The sequence below is a fragment of the Stenella coeruleoalba genome, assembly GCF_951394435.1.
Source record: "Stenella coeruleoalba genome assembly, chromosome: 6".
Taxonomy (NCBI): Eukaryota; Metazoa; Chordata; class Mammalia; order Artiodactyla; family Delphinidae; genus Stenella; species Stenella coeruleoalba.
In genome coordinates, this window is record NC_137151.1 from 117,258,024 (window position 1) to 117,277,555 (window position 19,532).

Below are 19,532 nucleotides of genomic sequence, written 5' to 3' on the forward strand. Positions count from 1 at the left end.
TATAGGTCATATCTTTGGTGTTGTATCTAAAAAGTCATTGCCAAAAGCAAGGTAACCTAAATTTTCTCTTACGTTCCTTTCTAGGAGTTGTATAGTTTTGCCTTTTACATGTAGGTCTATGATCTATTTTGAGTTAATTTTTGCTAATGGTGTTAGAGTTGTGTCTAGATTCATTCTTTGCGTGTGGATGTCCAGTTGTTCCAGCACTGTTTGTTGAAAAAACTATCTATTTTCTGTTGTATTGCCTTTGATCTTTTACCAAAGATCGGTTGGCTATATTTCTGTGGGTCTATCTCTGAGCTCTGTATTCTGTTCCACTGACCTATTTATTTACCCTTTTACCAGTATCACAGTCTTGATTACTGTAAGCTTTGTAGTAAGTCTTGATGTCAGGTAGTGTCAGCCTGATTTTGTTTTTCTCCTTTAATATTCTGGTTATGCGGGGTCTTCTGCCTCTCTGCATACACTTCAGAATCATTTTATCAACATCCACAAAATAAGTTGCTGGGATTTTGAATGGGACTGCATTGAATCTATAGATCAGATTAGAAAGAATTGGCATCTTGACAATATTCATGAATAACCTTTATTTTTTACTAGGTAAAAAGCACTAGGTTGGGAGTTTTTTTTTTCCTTCAGCACAGTAAAAATGTCATTGTTTGTCTTTTAGTTTATATTTTTTGCGGTAGAAAGCTGCAACTTTTATTTTTGTTCTCCAGTATGTAAGGTTTCTTCTTCCTTAGGCTGCTTTTAAGACTATTCCTTTATCACTGGTTTTTAATAATTTGATTGTGATGTACACTGATGTGGTTTTCTTTTTGTCTGTTCTGCTTAGAGTTCGCTGTACTTCCTGATTTATAAGTTTATCATTTTCATCAACTTTCATAATCATGTGTACTTTAAAATTTGAAGCATATTTATAATAGTTATTTAAAGTGTTGGTTAATTTCATCATCTCTGTAATTTCTAGGTATATTTATATTGAATAATTATTGTCTCAGTTATGGGTGACATTTTTCTGCTTCTTTGAATGTGTAAAATCTTTCAGCTTAACTGGACGTTAAGCTGAAAATTTATATTGTTGAGTGCTGAATTTTGTTGTCTTTCTTTAAAGACTATTGGACTCATTCTAGGTTAAATTAGCTTCAGTTCAGCCTGATTTTTCAATGTTTCTCTTCAAGTTTTGTTAAGGCAAGTTCAGATCAGTTTTTATTTTTCAGGGATAGTTTAGCCCTAATTCTACGGTATGATTTCTTTCAGGGTCTCTGCTAAATCCTGCATATGTTTAACATGGTTTCTCCACTGTGGCTGGTTGGAACTAAACTTTTCCTAGTCCTGTGTGAGCCTGTGGCATTGTTAGCTTACAGCTTTCTAGCTTCATGGGGTTTCACCTATACATGCATGGCTTAGGGTTCAGTAACAGACTCGAGGGGAGCCCTCTACAGACTTCTGGAGTTCTTTCTCTGATAGCGCCCTCCAATCTCTCAATCTTCAGCTGAGTGACCACTGAGTTCTGCTCAGATTTGTCCTCTTTGTACTTCTGTCTGAAAAGGGAATCCAGGGGCTTCCCTGGTGGCGCAGTGGTTGAGAGTCCGCCTGCCGATGCAGGGGACGTGGATTCGTGCCCCGGTCTGGGAAGATCCCACATGCCGCAGAGCGGCTGCGCCCATGAGCCATGGCCGCTGAGCCTGCGCGTCCGGAGCCTGTGCTCCGCAACGGGAGAGGCCACAACAGTGAGAGGCCCGCGTACCGCAAAAAAAAAAAAAAGGGAATCCAGGCAGAAAGTTGGACTATTATAAAGCTCACCATGTTTGTTTTCCTTATCTCAGAATGCTGCTTGTTATGAAATGTCTGACAACAGTTGTTTCATATATTTTGTCCACTTTTCTAGTTATTTACAGAGGGAGAACAAGTTCAGCTTCAATTACTCCATCATGGGTGGAAACAGTAGTCCTTTCACATTTATCTTTTGTTATAGTTTTCTCTGCAGATATGCCATTAAAGTTTTGATTCCAATAATCTAATGTTAAATAATTATGTTTATATCTAGCAATGTTTAATTTCAATGATTATACTTATCTCTTGTAGTAATTAACTGACTTTTAACTCTACCTCATTCTATTTTCTTTTTTTTTTTTTGCGGTACACGGGCCTCTCACTGTTGTGGCCTCTCCCGTTGCGGAGCACAGGCTCCGGACGCGCAGGCTCAGCGGCCATGGCTCACGGGCCCAGCCGCTCTGCGGCATGTGGGATCTTCCCGGACCGGGGCACAAAGCCGTGTCCCCTGCATCGGCAGGCGGACTCTCAACCACTGCGCCACCAGGGAAGCCCAACTCTACCTCATTCTATTTTGATTGCAGTTTTTCCCACTCCTGTTTTGTATACCTTAATTTTTCAAATATTTAAAATATGTTATATTCTGTATCTGAGCATCCCCTCATCTGCAATCTTTGCTAGCGATAATTCTACTTTGATATTTGTGAGTCTTTCTTATAGTGCCTTGATTCCTGTGTATCTTGAAATTTGAAGTTCTGAGCCTATATTTGATAGGCATTATCTATCGAAATCCTTTGAGACTTGGGATTAAATATCAAGAGATTTATTTTTGCCTCTGCCAAGGTCTCACAGTGTTGTTAACCTAAGATTGCTTTAAGGTAATTTACCAGTTTGTGGTTTCCTACATCACGCAGATGGTGCAAATTAGAACCCCAAACATGCATTAAGGCAAGCTTTGTTTATAAATGCTCAGGGGAATTTCTCTTCTACTCTGAGCTCTGCTCAGAAAGATATGTTTTCTTATCATGTCCTTTTTCTGGTGGGTGGACTAGTTTCTAGCTAGAACACCACAATGCTAGAGATACAAGTCCTTCAGTTCAATTCTTCATTTCGTTGGCACCCTTTGTCTCTTCCTTTAGGTCTCGTCTCAAATGCCAACATCCTGTCTTAAGTGGCCACTTCCCCCAAAAGGTAACTCTCTACCACATTCCTCTTTTTATTCTCCTCTCATCACACTCTACATCACACACTTTTCCCAAAGGGTTTTTCCATGCATCTTGTCTGTCTCTCGCACTGGTGTGCAGAAGCCATGGAAACAGACACTAAATCTCTATTTTCTTCTGTGCTTGCAGCCCCAAGGGCAGTGCGTATCACAGGTGAGCATGCAAATATTTGTTGGATGAATAATTATTTTTCTTGAAGCAAATATAAATGAATACACGACATAAAATATATTTCTAAAAAAATTATGTTAGGTCTGTGAGTGCAACATGGGAATGCCCAAAATTCTCAGTCTGGTGTTTATTACCTTGTGGTCTCAAATTATCAAAAAGTTAGGTAAGTGCTTTTCAAAAATCTCAGAGACGGTGGCTGAGTTAAGAACACATCGCTGCTCACCAGTAGGATAATATTTTCCCCCAAATCAAGAACTGGGTTATCCTAAATCACCCTTAAGCTCTTTATAATTGATATAATTTGGTACTTGGACAAATGTGCTAGCCTAAAATATAATAGGTATTTTTATTTGGGCCTGCCATGAGGAATTCTGAATTCTGTTTCAAATAACAAAAAAGTAAGAATGTGATTTTTATTTCATCATGTTGAGATTTTATGAAGTTTTTAGTAAGAATTATGAAAATGTCCCTCAGAGAATAGCCTAAAAATATCTTCAGGACATGACACCTCCCCACTTCCAAACAATCAAGAGTGCCTGTATCATTTCCCTCTCTCTTGTGTATAAGAGGGTAGGAAGGCTTTCACAGGGAATTGAGTTCCATGTTTAGCTATTTTGACGTGTCACATCCCCTGATAACAACTCTGAGCTTAGAAAATGTGATCTAAATATAACTAATTTCCCCTTTTGCAAATCCTGAGAATTCTGTAGTTTTAATAAAATTCTCACGGCGTTCGTAACAGGTTTCTCTTGGGAAAAAGATCTCCTGGAATAAAGGCAACCATATACCTTAACCCCAAACAACAACAACCATAAAGTAAACATTTATTGAGTGTTTATAATGGCCTAGGCACTGAGGTAAGGGCTTGTGTACATTTCTTTATTTAAACCTTAAGAATCTTCTTATGATGTAATTATTACTATTATTCCCCCCAACAGGTGAGTAAACTGAGGCAGAGATCAGCAAAATTACTTAGAGTGATGGTTTCAAGGTTATTTAGTGGAGATCATGTTTCATAACAATTCTTTATATTGCTCCACAAAGAAAAGTATATTCAATACTTAGTCCTTATGTTTTGGAAAAAGATTCAGCTCTCAAATTTCTAAGGCTGACGATGTTGTTTTGCACTTATGCTACCATGGTATACCATGCATCTAAAGGGCCAGCACTCTGGGACATGGTGTCCTTGCAAAGACCTTTAGAATAAGACAAAAAAGAAAAACTTGAGAGACCCTGGAGAAAAATGATACCAAAATATTTAATGTCAGATTCCAATATTAAAATTTATTTACATTTAACTCTTTTTAAATGGACAAGTTGATGGAATTTTCTTATTTTGCTTGAAAACTGCCATGAATTAATTTCAGAAGGTAGCATTCTATGGGAGATTAATTGTAATGGGGAGAATGATACCTCATTTCTTCTGTTATATACATAAATCAAATTTGTTTTAGAGATTATTTAAAAAACCTTACATCTTTCTATTATAAGTGCATAGTAACCCAGGGAGGTCAATTACCATCTCAGAAATTCAGTTCTTGTGTCAGTAAGCCCCTAAGATTTAGAATAAATACTAATTAAGATGCAAACTCCAGTCCCATGCACCCTACCTCATCTAAGAGGTCATTGACTCACCTAGGGTTTTGGCAGGAATTCACAGTAGTGTCTCCACTCCTCGCCACATGTGGGACCTTTTCTTCTTTCAAACACTCTTCTGCTTCCTCTAGGGGGCTGTGTTTGGAAAGGACGTGTTCAGGTTCTCCAACACATTCTTCTCTCTGATCTATTTCAATCTGAATTAAAGGCACTTCCCTTGAGCAAAGTGATCGCCTGGTGTGGCTTAGAAGGACAGCATCCTGGCACGAGGGTGTTTCCTTTCTAGAATCTAAACTGTTGTGATTTGCAAGAGGCGCAGCTTTGCTTGGAGACGACAGTGGGGGATGTTTGCTTTCAGTAATGGAGTTTTTCCTCGGGCAATCAACAGGTTCCTGAACAAGCAGAGCTGGCCCACTTTGCACTCTGCTCGAAGCCAATCTGCTTGCACACTTCTCCACCTGCAAGGAAGAGTCACCGGAAGCAGGCTCAGCATCAGCTGCCCGGGCGTCATCCACTATAATTTTGTTCTTCCGCATGAGGGCTTCGATTGAGTTTGCCCACGTCTCGTGAATTAACATGTCTGTGATCTGGTCGGCCCCACCTCTCCGATACAAGCAAGAGTCAGATTTGCAGAGACCCGATGAGGAAGAGCTACTGACCTGCTGTACGCTGAGGAAATCTTGCTGGCTGTTTTGAGCAAAGCCGTCTAAGGAGTTGGCTTTGATGGGCACGTTCACCGTCAGCCGGGCGCCCAGGGATCTGCTGTTGGGCACGGATGACTGTCTGTAACACACCGGGGATCGCAGAGAAGGCGACAGCAAGCCAGTCGTCCAGTCCTGGCTGCTTCGTCCGGAGGAGGCACCGTCTTTGTTCTCTCGTTCAATGTCTCTCAACATGTACCTGTAGAACTCCTCGGTGATGCTCTCGGTGCTGGACTGCTTTGAGGGACAGCTTGGCCTCACACTGAGGTGGTCATTTTTCCGGCAGGCCTGTTGCATAGCTGAGTTCAGGATACTGCTGGCATTCTTGCCTGCGTAGTAATCCAGCAGTAACTCAAACCCTCTTCCTTCATTTTCCATCTGGTTCACCATGAACCTGGAAAACTCATCGGTGATGCTCTCACAGCTCGACTGCTTGGAGACGGAGCTGGCCCTGCTAACCGGCTGGCTTAGGGTACTCATTAAACCCAGGCTATTCACATACGCCCCGGCGTTAGAGTCCTCCTCTGGAATGCTCTCACAGCTGGAGGCCTTCAGCCGGTTCCACCTGTCTCCACTGAGTAACCGACTCCGAGGATAGCTCTGGGCTTGCCAGACACCGTCCACCATACAGAACTCTGTGAGGTTCACGATCTTGGCTGCCACTTCGTCTGCAAAAGTGTTTACAGAATCTGGGACGTCCTCAAGGTTCATCGACTCGTCCACAACCCTGTTCATCAGCTTCTCTTTAAGTTCCGGGTACTCATCTGTTTTCCTCTTGATCTCGCTGAGTCGTGGTGGCTTGTGTTTCCTCACAGTGGCCCCACCGGCCTGGCTCTCTTTCTTCCTCTTCAAGGATCGGCAGGATACGTTGGGGGTAACCAGAAACTCATTCCCTCTTTTCCATGCACAGAACCAGGGTTGTTTTCCATTGGAGTTGTCAAGGCAAATCGCTGCTATTTCAGTTGCCATGGAAACAATGGTCTCTGCTAATTCTTCTGCAAAGTCTGCAATGCAGTATATGTCTGGGTGTTTTGCCGGTAGCAGGGATTGAGCAGGAAGCAGCAAATCGTTCCCTAACAAAGACAGGTTACCTTGAACTTCATTGTTTAGAGGTGAGGCACAACTGTACTTTTCTGGAGCATTTGGATTGATGCTGTCCTCAACGTCCTGGGAACTGATGTACTTGCTGACGCTCGGTGTCATTTCTCCCTCTGAAGGGGCTCTGCATTCATTCTCATTGTGACTGGATTGTTGATGAGGGATTTTTGTATCCTCTTCCACCACTCCCTTCAGATATATCTCCTTGGGGGATGTTTTAACAGACTCTCTGGGAATACAGGACAATTCAGGTTGCAGTGTGGGGTTCTGGAAGAGGCCTGGCTTCTCTGGGCTCTTGCTTTCTTGCTTTGGACGCTCATCATCTACAAGATCATTGATAACAAGACTGGTGCTCTGCAGGTTGCTAAGTGGATGGCTGCTGGCGTAGTCAGTGGCCTTTGTCCATGCTTGACAAGTGGCCTGATCAGTTGGCTGAGAGTCTAGTTCGGTTTCCCTCCCTCTGACGGTCTCCTTAGAAAGGATGGTGGGACATTCACCAAGCTGTACAAGGCGGCTCATCTTCTTGAAAGTGACGCATATCACATTGAAGAGCAGCTGATTTGTACTTTCCATTAAGGCGTCCAGGGTTTCAGATGAGTGCCTGCCATTGCTGGGGTCGATTATTTTATTCTTCTGGTGAACTTCATCAATGCAATGCTTCAGGATAACATTAGACAGGGTCTGTGCCAGTTCATTCCCAAGGACATTTTCTGAGCACAAGGTCTGAGGCTTTGAAACAGTTTCTGTGATTCTCCTATGCATTGATTGCATGAGGTCTCCAATGCTGCTGTAGGCATCAGGTCTTGTTAAGACCAGAGTGGCCTCCTTGAGCAATGCCTCTGCAATGGCTTCATTCCCCAGCTCCATGCTCTTCCCGGTCACTGAACCACAAAGTGGGGGGACTGCTGCAGACACCTCAGCTGCAGACAAGAAGCCACTTGAAGCCATAGGGCACTTCGCCTCTCCTGCTTCACCCAGGCCACAGACAGCAACAGCACTTACCACCTGAGTCATGCCACACAGAGCAGATGGGAAGGAATATTTGCTGATGGAGTGTTCCTTGAATACTTGAGATGACTGAGTTTGCACCGGTTCATTTCCTCCCAGTGGATGGTTTGAAACCAGGGATTCTTGCTCCATTTTGAATCTTTCTGTGGCCTGTGGACTGGAGATGGTTCCAATCACAGTGGCCGCACAAGCTAATGCTACTTCTAGAGCACTCTGGGGGTGTTTGCTGGAGCTCTCTCCAGAGAGGATGCCTGAAGTTTCAAGTGAGACTTGTGTCTTGGGCCCTGAGGAGATACCTGGCTCAGGGCCAGCAACGCTGCCTTCTGAACTCTGAACAATGACAATTTTGGGGAGTTCATTCCATGACCGAGGGACCACGATATCTTCTGTGGAGCAGCCACTGGGGAGCAGTGCACTTCCTAGAGAAACACTGACTGCAGAGTCCTGGGGCAGCGCAGGCTGAGACTGAGATAATCGAATAAAAGCATCTTGCAGCACAGATTCTGCTAAATTCGTAGCATACTCGCCGGTTGTGGCTTCTCCATCTTTTATGGGAAGAATAGAGTTTGTCCCGTCTTCATGGTCTCCTGGGTCTAAACTGCTGTCATGCTCAGAGAAAGTACCACATGCAGAAGGTCCATCTCTCTTAACCATCCTTGAGAAATAAGCATTGCCTGGAATACATAGTGCCTGTGATTCTCCCTCTTGACCTTTAAAATTTTCTGAATAATAATCATTTGTGGTTGGCTTATCATTCCCCACAACTTCACCTTTCCACTCTGATGGCTTGGTTGAGGGATCTAGACTCTGCAAACTTGTATCTTCTGCCACGTTTCCCAGAGATCCTTCTGTTGTAATCAATGGTGTATGATATTTGCTAACATATTTATCTTCCAAAGCATGAAGTAACTTTTCCTTTTTGTAATTCCATTCCTCCTGAGTGGCTTCCTTTGGCTTTTTATTTTCCAAAGCATTGTCTGAGACATTTATATTTTCATAACCTAGTGAAGAGAAAATGAGGGCCACTATTACTTTTTATTTATTTTCTTTTTTAAGACTTCATTTTTTTAAGAGCAGTTTTAGGTTAAAATTGAGACAATATACAGAGATTTCTCATATATCCCCTGCCTCCACACGTGTGTAGATTTCTCTATTATGAGCTCCTCCCGCAAGAGTGGTACATTTGTTACAATTGAAAAACCCATAATAACACATCAGAATCACCCAGAGTCCACAGTTACCTTAGGGTTCATTCTTGGTGCTGTACATTCTATGGGTTTAGACATGTATAATGGCATATATCCATCATTACGGTGTTGTACTGGTTTCACTGGCCAAAAAATCCTCTGTGCTCCACCGATTCATCCCTTCGACTACCATCTGCACCCTTGCCAAACTCCTGGCAACCACTGATCTTTTTTACTGTATCCATAGTTTTGCTTTATCTAGAATACAGGCTTTTCAGATTGGCTTATTTCATTTACTAATATGCATTTAATTTTCCTTCCTATCTTTTCATGAATAGCTTGTTTCTTTTAAGTGCTGTATAATATACCTGCTATTACATTTTAGATAGCAGGTTTCCATGAGTCTAAAATAACATTTAGTTCCTAAAGATGCTTTACAGAATCAGGTATCTTTATTTTTTTTTAAATAGCATTTTGAATGTTTCTTTAAGAAAAATGAATCCGAAAAGTCTTTTGAGTTTCATTGTGGACTGCCACTCAACAAAGTGGCTTTCAATGCGGGGTACAAATGCAAGTGCTAGCTAGAGTGCGGGAGGGCATTTGGGAGCTGAGGGCTGGTCACCATGTTTCAGGGAGAAAGTAACACAGACAATTGTGTCTTGAAGCTTCCCAGTGGGTACAGGAGGAGAAGGGAGGACGTTCAGGTCACCTAAATCATGGCCTTGTTGAAAGAGTTATTCTAAAGTTGGCACAGGATTTGCCCCAAGGACAGTGGCAACAGCATATGGGGTATCCCTTCCTCTGTGGGAAGAGGAACCCATTGTTCACTGAGCTACAGACATAGACGTAGAGAATGGACCTGTGGACACGGAGGGGAAGGGGAGGGTAGGACGAATTGAGAGATTAGGATTGACATATTACACTACCATGTGTAAAATAGATAGCTAGTGGGAACATGCTATAAAGCACAGGGAGCTCAGCTTGGTGCTCTGTGACCACCTAAATGAGTGGGATGGGGTGGGTGGGAGGGAGGTCCAAAAAGGAGGGTACACGTGTATACATATAGCTGATTCATTTCATTGTACAGCAGAAACTAATACAACATTGTAAAGCAATTATACTCTAATTAAAGAAAAAGAATGAATAAATGAAAGCTAAGCACCTTCCTGGGTTATTTCCTTCTGTACTGACAACAATAATAGTTAAATATAATAAATATGTATGGTTAAATGATATATATATATATAACAAACATATGGTTAAATATAATAGTGCTAAGAGCACTGCTATACTCCCAAATTGTGGACAAGGAAACGGGCTCAAAAAGACGGGATAACTGGCCCCAGGTTTCACAGCCTCAAAGAGGCAGTGCTAGGATTCAGGTCAATCTAACTCAGTTTCAACTAATACATGGTTTTAATGGAAAATTTAGGGACGTTAACTTTCCTCCAAGTGATAGTCTCCATCTCTTGGCAGGCAGGAGGATTTTGTTTGAAAACACATAGATTTCCTTCAGCATCCCTAAGGCATCTTTAGGGAGAATGAGGCCATCTAACCATTAAATCTGTTAAAGTGCCTCTGTCAGCATCCCCACTAGTGTTTTCTTACTCTCTCTCCCTCTTTACACTCCTTAAGTGAAGGTTGTGATGTGTCAGCCAAACTGATGTGGCCTGAAACTTTTCTGAAATTTAACCCAGACATTTTTATAGGGTGACTAATTTCAGGATGCACATTCGTTTTATTGGAAATTTCTCACCGTTCCTATATTCTTCCACATCGCTTTCCTCCTCCAAGTGCTCGGATGCGGTAAGAAAGTCTTCTTCAATTGAAGACAAGGAACAGTTTGTGTCATCCTCCACTTTTAAGATGTTTGTTTCCAGGTGGAGCTGCCGCTCCTGCACCAGTTCCAGACCAATCAAAAATTTGTTGATTTCAAAGATGATGCAATTGGTACTGTTTGGTCTGTTCCCTCTTGCACACTGGACCAAACAGATATCTGACAACCAAGGACACTGAAAGCAGAGAGAGAAAAAGGCATTTGTTAAAAGAGAAAATATAAAACCATTCCCTCTGACCTTTCTTCTTCTATCAGTCTCTCCTGTTAGAAGGAATGGGGACCTTTAAAATATTTGGAATATTTTCTGGGCTTTTATTGATGAACTGCTTGAAAAAAATTCAAGTGGTGCTTGGGGAACACAGGGTACCCAGGAGAAAGTTTGACTTAGTGGAAAATAGACTAATTATATCACATATTTTTGTTCTCTCCTGTCAAAGCAAAAATTGCCCTGGGCAACATTTACCAGGCACTGAAGACCTTACTCAAAGTTATTAAAATAGGAGAGAGAGGCCAGAACAGAGTTGGACCACAACTCCACTGAAACAAAAGGCAATTGGGTTTTTAAGAGCTGGCATAGGAAGATTGACATCCATCTGTGTTTGGTAAGGAAAAGTAAACTTTCTTGTATCTTCATGCTGAAAGTAGTCTTGCAAATTGGAGCAAAGTGCCCACAGAAGTCAGGCTCCCACCCTTCCACAGAGACAGGGACACTAGCTTTGCTGATGGTTACATTTCAAAGAGATGGGTCCTAGGTCCTTCAGAAAGACATTCTTGGGTTGTAAAACTGGCAAAAGGCTTTTAAAACAATTTACATCTCAATGGGGCAGAGAACTAATTTATAACGATGTTTTCTAAAGTAAATGTTCTGAGAAAAGGGAGGTTTAGGGCCTGGAGTCAGGAGGAAGGCTGTCTAAAGTTTAACCAAGCTGAGGGGAAAGTTCAGGCTGTCTTGGGCACCCCTCTTGATTAAATTGAATCCCAGGTTCTCAGATCAATATCTTTTTCTGCCTTGGTGATAGTCAATACAACTTCTGCCAGTATTTCAGACGGATAGCAAGTATTTTCTCAATTACAGTTAAACTTTATAATTTGTATTGTTCATTTGAAGAAGTAGCCAAAATGAGATTTAAAGAAATCCCCTGGAAGTGAACGAATTCTGTCTAAAGGATGGGCATATGGGGACAGCAGTGAAGGAGGTCAAATCATTGGCTGGTGTCCCACCGAGACCTGTTAATTCTGTTCAGTTCCAGGGTTACAGACCCTCTCCCTATTCTCTGCGACACATTTTCACTCTTCGTAGTGTTATTCATTAGAATAGCAGTAAAAAAAAGTTTCGATTGCCCACGCACAGATTACTAGTAAATCACAGACATGTCTTGTGCATTACAAAAATGAAAATGTTCCTGTAAGAGGAACAATATGCTTATTTATAGTAATTTTTAAGAGAAAATTATCTGAATGGAAACAACAGTTAGTGGACAAAGGGAAGCGAAATAAACTTATCTCAAATGGAATTCAAAATGTTTGGAAATATTTTATGTCCTAAATGGGATTATTTAAAACATGCTGACTGTGGTTGGAGTTACTTAGGTCTCATCCTGGTTAACTTGACATTTTAGAATCCTTGAGTCTGAATGTATGTGTGTGTGTGAGCGGTGAGGATGTGTATATGCAGAGGAACACATACACGTAGACATTTATACTGTATTTCTGGAGCTTATCTTTTTCTGACATAAATATCATTTATCAATCTCTTTGATTGCATATTATAATTAGAGTAATTCTAGGATAGATGATTATAAAATGAAAAATTCAGTAATTCTCTAAGGGTCCAGGGATCCCTAGGGGGCTCAGAAATAGAACTTATCTCTGTGCTTATGTGATTAGGTCTGTTCTCAAGGAAGGTGGTCCATAATCTTGCCTTTCAAAGTGTGGGTAGTGTACTAGCAGCCTCAGCAACACATGGGAGCTTGTTACAAATGTATAATCTCAGACTCCACCCCAGACCTACTAAATCAGAATCTGCATTTTCAAGGAATCTTTTGGTGATTCCAACATGCATTAACATTTGAGAAGTATTGGTCTATATCTTTTATGAAATTCACGAAGGATCTGTGCTCCCCTAAATGGTGAGGACCCACTGCTATAGAGTAATGAGAGCTGGCTTGATTAATTTTCTTTCCACTGAATTCAGACATAATATACTAAAGTGAAATTTGATAGATACTGTCTGAGTGCCTATTATATGCAAGGTATGCTGGGAGGTACAAACATGAATCAAATAATTACTCTAGGGGTTGGAGCATAACATACTCCCAGTAGATCAGACATGAATAAAAATAAAGTTGAACCGTAAGAAGTTGTCAGATTTGCAGGTCAAGATTATTGCATATTGTCATTTCCTATCATTTAGCCTAAATATAAATAACAAAGTGAAATGGGGTAGGAATCAAAAGAAATGTTAAGAAAGCAATATGAGCAGTTAAATAATACTTCAAGATAGGCTTAGGGAAAGGAGGTTGTTATTAAACATTCAATGTTACACCGCTGTGGTACCCTTAGGAAGAAAATGTATTTTCTTTACAATCTTCTTGAAAGTAAATAACCATCCTGAGAGTCTTAGGTAAATGATGGCAAACAATGGAGCCTGTAAAATAATGGCGGATATTATTATATAATTTTTATGATAGTCTACTAGGTGTCTGCATACCTTATGACCTTTAATGCGAACAATTTTCTATGAGGTGTCTGTTGCTACTGCTCTGTTACAGATGAGAAATCAGAAGCACAGAAAGGCTGACCGATCCTTTCAAAGTCACAGAAATATAACGTGGAAGAGCCAGCAATGCAATCCAGGTCTGCTGGACTCCAATTCCTGTGTTCTTTCCAACTCTCCTCACGGAGAGTTTAATTAGAAATCGTTACTGACAGGCCTGGTGCCGAAACCACTCTTAAAACTAAGCTTTGAAAATTGCTTTTGGTTATCATGGTTTTGCCTAGTACAAAGAGAGGATACTTAGAGCTGTTTATTCTCTTTTCCAACAATTCATTTTTCTCACTAAGGAAATGTGTCATTAGATTGACGAGGAAGAATTTTGTTCTAGGCTTGATGAGCAAATTGTAACAGGCTGTGTGTAGATTTTCATTAAGTATCTGGAGTACGGCAAGAAATAGTGGATGGACCTCTGAATTTTTTGATATTTTGAAGGATTAAAGAATAAAAGAAGATTTAAAAACGTTCCAGCAAAACTAAAACACAAGGAAGAGAAATTTGTTAGAGGAAAACACATGCTCATTATTTTAAACTGGAGCTATCACTATCAACATACCTTATTTGAGAAAATTTGCGATCTTTTATACAGTATGTCTTTAGAAATCTTTCATGTGTTTTTCTGTAAATTGGTTAACCAATTTAAAATTTTAAAGTTTTCTTCAGTGTTATAATGATATATCTAATAATGAACATTAGTAGATTGAATGATAATAATAGTATTTTAAATTCTACTTTATTTTCAGTAATCTTCTTTTATTCTGGGAACTTCATTTCTGGGCCTAGGAAACTCCATTTCCATCTTTGGGGCTGCTATTTTTTTTTTTTTTTTTTTTTTTTTTTTTGCGGTACGCGGGCCTCTCACTGTTGTGGCCTCTCCCGTTGCGGACAGGCTCCGGACGTGCAGGCTCAGCGGCCATGGCTCACGGGCCCAGCCGCTCCGCGGCATGTGGGATCCTCCCGGACAGGGGCACGAACCCGCATCCCCTGCATCGGCAGGCGGACTCTCAACCACTGCGCCACCAGGGAAGCCCTATCCTATATTTATTAGCTTGGCTGGTATGATATATCCTAAGAAATAAATAGTATCTGGAAAGAAGAAATTGTGCGATTCTAGGACCACAAGGTATGAATTAGAATTTGGCTATTGTTCCTGAAACAGAAGACAATTCTGTTTTTGATTATCCGGTAGATTTGTAGAAAACCAAGCTAACTAACCAATGCCTAGTGTGTCTGCTTTAGTTTAAGTGCAACTCAGCACCATAAACTTGAGAAGATAACACATGTCAGGAGTTGATGTAAGGAAAACTCTGTCAAGCTATGAGGGGCAATATTTAAGAGAAATACAAGTAAAGCCTATTCTTGAATACAAGGACATTTTTGATTCTTATGCTATGAGAGTCTATGTATAGCATCTATTTGGGCCTTGTACTGATTTGTGTCAAGAGCTGACCACAGATAACTTATTACTAGTGAATAGGTTATCAAGAGTTTATATTTCTTACCTGCGAAACTTCAAAATCTGCCTGGAGATTTCCAGATGTTAACCCACTTAGGAGGACAATTTCATTTTCTTTTGGCTTTTGGACGTTCATGGAGCTGATAAGTTTTGGAAGATCTGGTGAGACATTGACCAATTTCTGTAGAACAAGAATCTTTATTAGCTTAGATGTTTTATTTTCACTTCCAAAATACTACCCCAAAATTATTTTACTTGCAAAAATAATATACTCAGTAACAATGCATAATATAGATTACTTAATCTATTAAGATTATTACTAGAAGAGATTGTATAAAATTGAAGCATAAGGTTTAGACGGGAATAGAAAATTTCCTAAACATAAAGATTTAAACATTTTTACTTCTAAGTTTTCCGAAGTAAACACTTAATGATTATTGTGACACCACAGTTATACATGATAGTTTGGGAACTTTTTCCTTTAAATCCTTGAATAAGAAACCCGTTAACTAATAATGATGTGTTCTAATAAAGTCAACAATAATATTAATAATAAAATAATTACTAACATTGATTTTTCTGTATGTATTGATTACAAGGCACCATTAAGGACTGTACATATGTTACATTACTATCTTCAATCACTGCAACACCCCTATATGGATTGTACCACTATTACTTTCCTTTCACTCATAAGTAGCCTCAGATCCAGAGAAGATGAGATGAGTTCCTTGAACACCTTTATGTAGCTTATTCAGTTTATGTATACCCTTAGGCATAGCAGAAGGTGGTCTCAAATCACACCTAAGTGCGTTAAATACAATGTTCTTTTTATTTCTTTTTGCTTTAGTCTTTTATTGTGGTAGACATATATACTTAATTTTCTTTTACATATCAAACAAAAGAATATCAAAACCTGAGAACACAAGCAGGGAATACTAAGAGATTCATACACAGCACAGATTAATTAGAAATACACATCTACATATGCATTTTATAGATTCTAAAAATGTGATTTCCATAATATTACCAAATTTCCATTTCACATATATTTAAAAATTAATATCTGTAATCTATTTGCATATTTAAATACTGTAATAGCTGTCCCAAAGATCACTGCTGAAACAGTTTTGTTTTCATGAAGATCACATTAATCAGAGAAATGAGTAGGAAAAAATGTTGTTAAGTTATAATGTGTCTTTTCTATGTCATAAAGTTTGATGGAAACACAGTTCTTAAGATGTCAATTGCTTTGGTCCTTCCTGCTCTCTCTTTGATGTACTCTGCACCATAATTCCATCAAATGAAATTATATGTACAATTTCTTTTGAAGATCTCTCCAGTACTACACTGATGAGTGCTATTTTGGAGCTCAGTGGAAGTCAATAATAAATAATCTGTATGGGCAATTGAGCTGGAGAACTTCAGGTGCAACATCATCAAGAAGAGAACATTGCGGGAGTAACTGAGTAACTGCAGGTCTACCATAGTGTGATAATCAAGTGGCAAATGGTGTGCTTTTATTCATTAAAGAGTGTTACACCAAATAGTGAAATCAAACCATCTTCATCTTTGGGAATGAATCCTTCCCACTGTAACCACAGGCTCTAGTTCCGAAGGATTGAGTGGGCCTTCAAGTTGTTGCATGCTGTCAAGGATTTACATCAGGATCTTACAACCTTGGATGAGCTTGGAACATTTAGCTGCTGCAGAGTGCAAAAAGTTTGAGTCCTAGATGAGTGTAGGGCTAGGAAACTGAGGTTAGATATAAAACATTTGATGAAAGCAGCAGGAAGGACAAAGCAGAGGGAAGAGCTAGCTGGTATCAAGCGGGTTTTGCAAAAACCTTGGAAAAGTCATCACAGACAGAGTGTTTGAGAGTGGAGAAGGGAAGAGTAGAAAAGCCACACCTAGGCACTGGCAGGCAGGAGAAAGCATCTGTCTACTGGGGAAAGCAAGTTTCACAAATATAAGGAGGGCAAGCTGTGTAGGAAAGTGACAGGAAAGGGGTCAGGGAGATGGGCTGTGATGAAACCACCTAATTAAAGAGTCTCCTACAAAGTGAGCATCATTTAAGTGGAGTCATGTTAGTTCTCTCATCAGTACAGCCAGTCCTTGAAGTGAGTTCCCAGAGAGCCCAGTTCCCAGTGCTACCTGCTGCAGGTGCTCTGTACTGCATGCATCCTTGTTCACGTCCAGGTTCACAAAGCAGACCTGGGAAAGAGGGCAAATATTGTCAAGTGAAAAACATGACAGTCATTTTTTTTTTTTTTAAAAGATGTTGGGGGTAGAAGTTTATTAATTAATTAATTAATTTTTGCTGTGCTGCATCTTCGTTTCTGTGCAAGAGCTCTCTCTAGTTGTGGCAAGCTGAGGCCGCTCTTCATCGCGGTGCACGGGCCTCTCACTATGGTGGCCTCTCCTGTTGCGGAGCACAGGCTCCAGACGCGCAGGCTCAGTAGTTGTGGCTCACGAGCTTAGTTGCTCCGCAGCATGTGGGATCCTCCCAGACCAGAGCTCGAACCCGTGTCCCCTGCATTAGCAGGCAGATTCTCAACCACTGCGCCACCAGGGAAGCCCCATGACAGTCATTTTTGAAGAAAGCAGGAATTAGTTTGGGGCAAATGATTAGAGAGTCGTACATATCTTGCGTAGTTGATCTGGCCTAGAGACAGCCATCTTACCTTTGGGCGTCTGCACCCAATTCCTACTCATAGTTCCAACTGATCCCACCAAATGCCCTCCGTCTTTCATGGCCCGACAAACAAAACAAAGTCCCTTTGTATGGAACCAGTGTAACAGTCCCAAGAAAATCTTCAGGTTTATAAAGTGTTGTCAAATCTCATGAAATAGGAAAAAGATTTGTAATACTCTCAACCTCTGTTTATAATTGCAACAAACACTTCTTGCTGTTTCCATCTTTCCTCTTATTTCCTGCTCCCTTTCTCCACCACTGTTCATATCATGTACGATTAATGGATTTCTCTGTCTCATTGTTTTAGTTAATTTTAATGTATTTCATCTTGTTGTAGAGTTTACCTCTTCTGTAGCTATCTTAAATAAATGTTTGAATACGTAAGAGTATGAAAACAACAGCTACAAGATTAAATAATAATTCAGAGCAACAGTAAAAGAATTGTACAATTTAAACACATCACATAGATTAAACAAACCACCATGGGCATTCAGATGGGAACGGTGAGAAGAAAATTTTAAGAAAATTTGCAAAGAGACGAGATACGTTATTGAGAGATGAATAGGATTTTGGTGGGTAAGGAAAGAGGCTGACGTCCCTGGGAGGTCAGATAGTATGAGTAATATTTGGAGGTAGGAAAGAGCAATGCCCTGTAAAGAAGCAGGGAGGGAGTCTGGTTGCAGCAAAGTCCTGGATAAGAAAAGTGTTAGAAATAAGGTCTTGGAAGGTTCATGTTAAATGAGGTCATGCAAATGAAGTTTTAAAATATTTTACTAAAAATCATTCAAAGGTTTTTATTCCTAACATGTCGATTTGATCATACAAAACTGGATGAGAACATTAATTATCTGGGTATTTAGTCAGACGTTTGGACTTAAGTAGATGCCTGCAAGTATATGGGGGTTTCTGATTTCAGTTAGTCGTTTGAGGTCATGGTTTCTTAGAGTCCATTCTTTTTCTTTTTGAGGGAAAAAGAACAATAATTGAAAGATTTTGGGAAAGGCCTTAAAAACTAAAATGGTTATATACTGCTGAAGTGTAAAGATCTCTACTGTCTTTATCCCAAGTATTGGGAGATTTCTTCAAGTTTCCTGGGCTCAAAATATCTTCGCAGTGCATCCTACAGTATTTCTTCTTAAGAATAACTCAATGGGCATTTGGGGCAAGGAAGGGCATGAAATGCCACCCTCACTCTCATTCAGAGGTTCTCTTCTTTTGGGTTAATAAGATGGGTAAACAGGGAAGATTCAGGCCTGAGTCCTTTTGCAGACAATGCAAATGGAAGCATAAATAGTAGGTGATGCTTGGAAGGGGTTCATGATCTAGAGGAGTTTGAGAATATTCATATAATGATAGTTACTTTGCCCTTGGAAAACTGGTTCAATATCCATTAGTACTCAGGGACTTTTCTTCACATGCAGCTGGGATGACAGTTATTGAATTGATTAGACAATTTTCCATTCACCTTAAAGAAAGTTGCATTACCTGGCCCCTGGGCATCACAAAGCTCTATTATCTTATTTCCCAGTGGGAGAGGGCAAAGCAGAGAGACCAAAGAAAAGCATCTATAATAACCACTTATCTGCCCTCCAATATTGTCTTTAGTTTCTGAAGATGAACAATTTTTTCATTAATTTTCTGCTACAATGTGAAACTCTACCTATATTCGGAGGAAACCGTCCATACTTGCTAGCTGGGCCAAGACCAAAACAAAGCAAGACATAAACCAACCACTTGCTTTTATTTAGTTTGTATATATTTCTGCAGCTTGGTGGTAGGGGAGGTTTTTAGGGCCTGATGTACATCCAATTTTAGGAGACCTTCTTTTAGAAAAAGAATGATGAAATTCAAAATTCTAAATTAGATGTGAACGTGAATATTTATTTATTTAGAAGGAGAAAAGAAATCACAAAAAAATCTCAAATTTAAAAAGACTGACAATAGAAAGCCCAGAGATAAACCCACACACATATGGTTACCTTATCTTTGAGAAAGGAGGCAAGAATATACA

The 19,532-nt window shown here is 40.1% G+C and overlaps 1 protein-coding gene across 3 annotated transcripts in view; it reads right to left on the bottom strand.

The window, feature by feature from the left end:
* Positions 1-19,532, bottom strand: part of SPHKAP (SPHK1 interactor, AKAP domain containing) — a gene marked incomplete at both ends in the record, with an annotated part of 128,832 nt that overhangs the window by 23,320 nt on the left and 85,980 nt on the right. For all 3 annotated transcript variants that reach the window (XM_079924948.1, XM_079924947.1, XM_079924946.1), the window contains 4 exons: positions 4,806-8,574; positions 10,517-10,772; positions 14,873-15,007; positions 16,981-17,040. In XM_079924948.1, the coding sequence (XP_079781074.1) occupies positions 4,806-8,574; positions 10,517-10,772; positions 14,873-15,007; positions 16,981-17,040 (4,220 nt within the window). The remainder of the gene's footprint in view (positions 1-4,805; positions 8,575-10,516; positions 10,773-14,872; positions 15,008-16,980; positions 17,041-19,532) is intronic.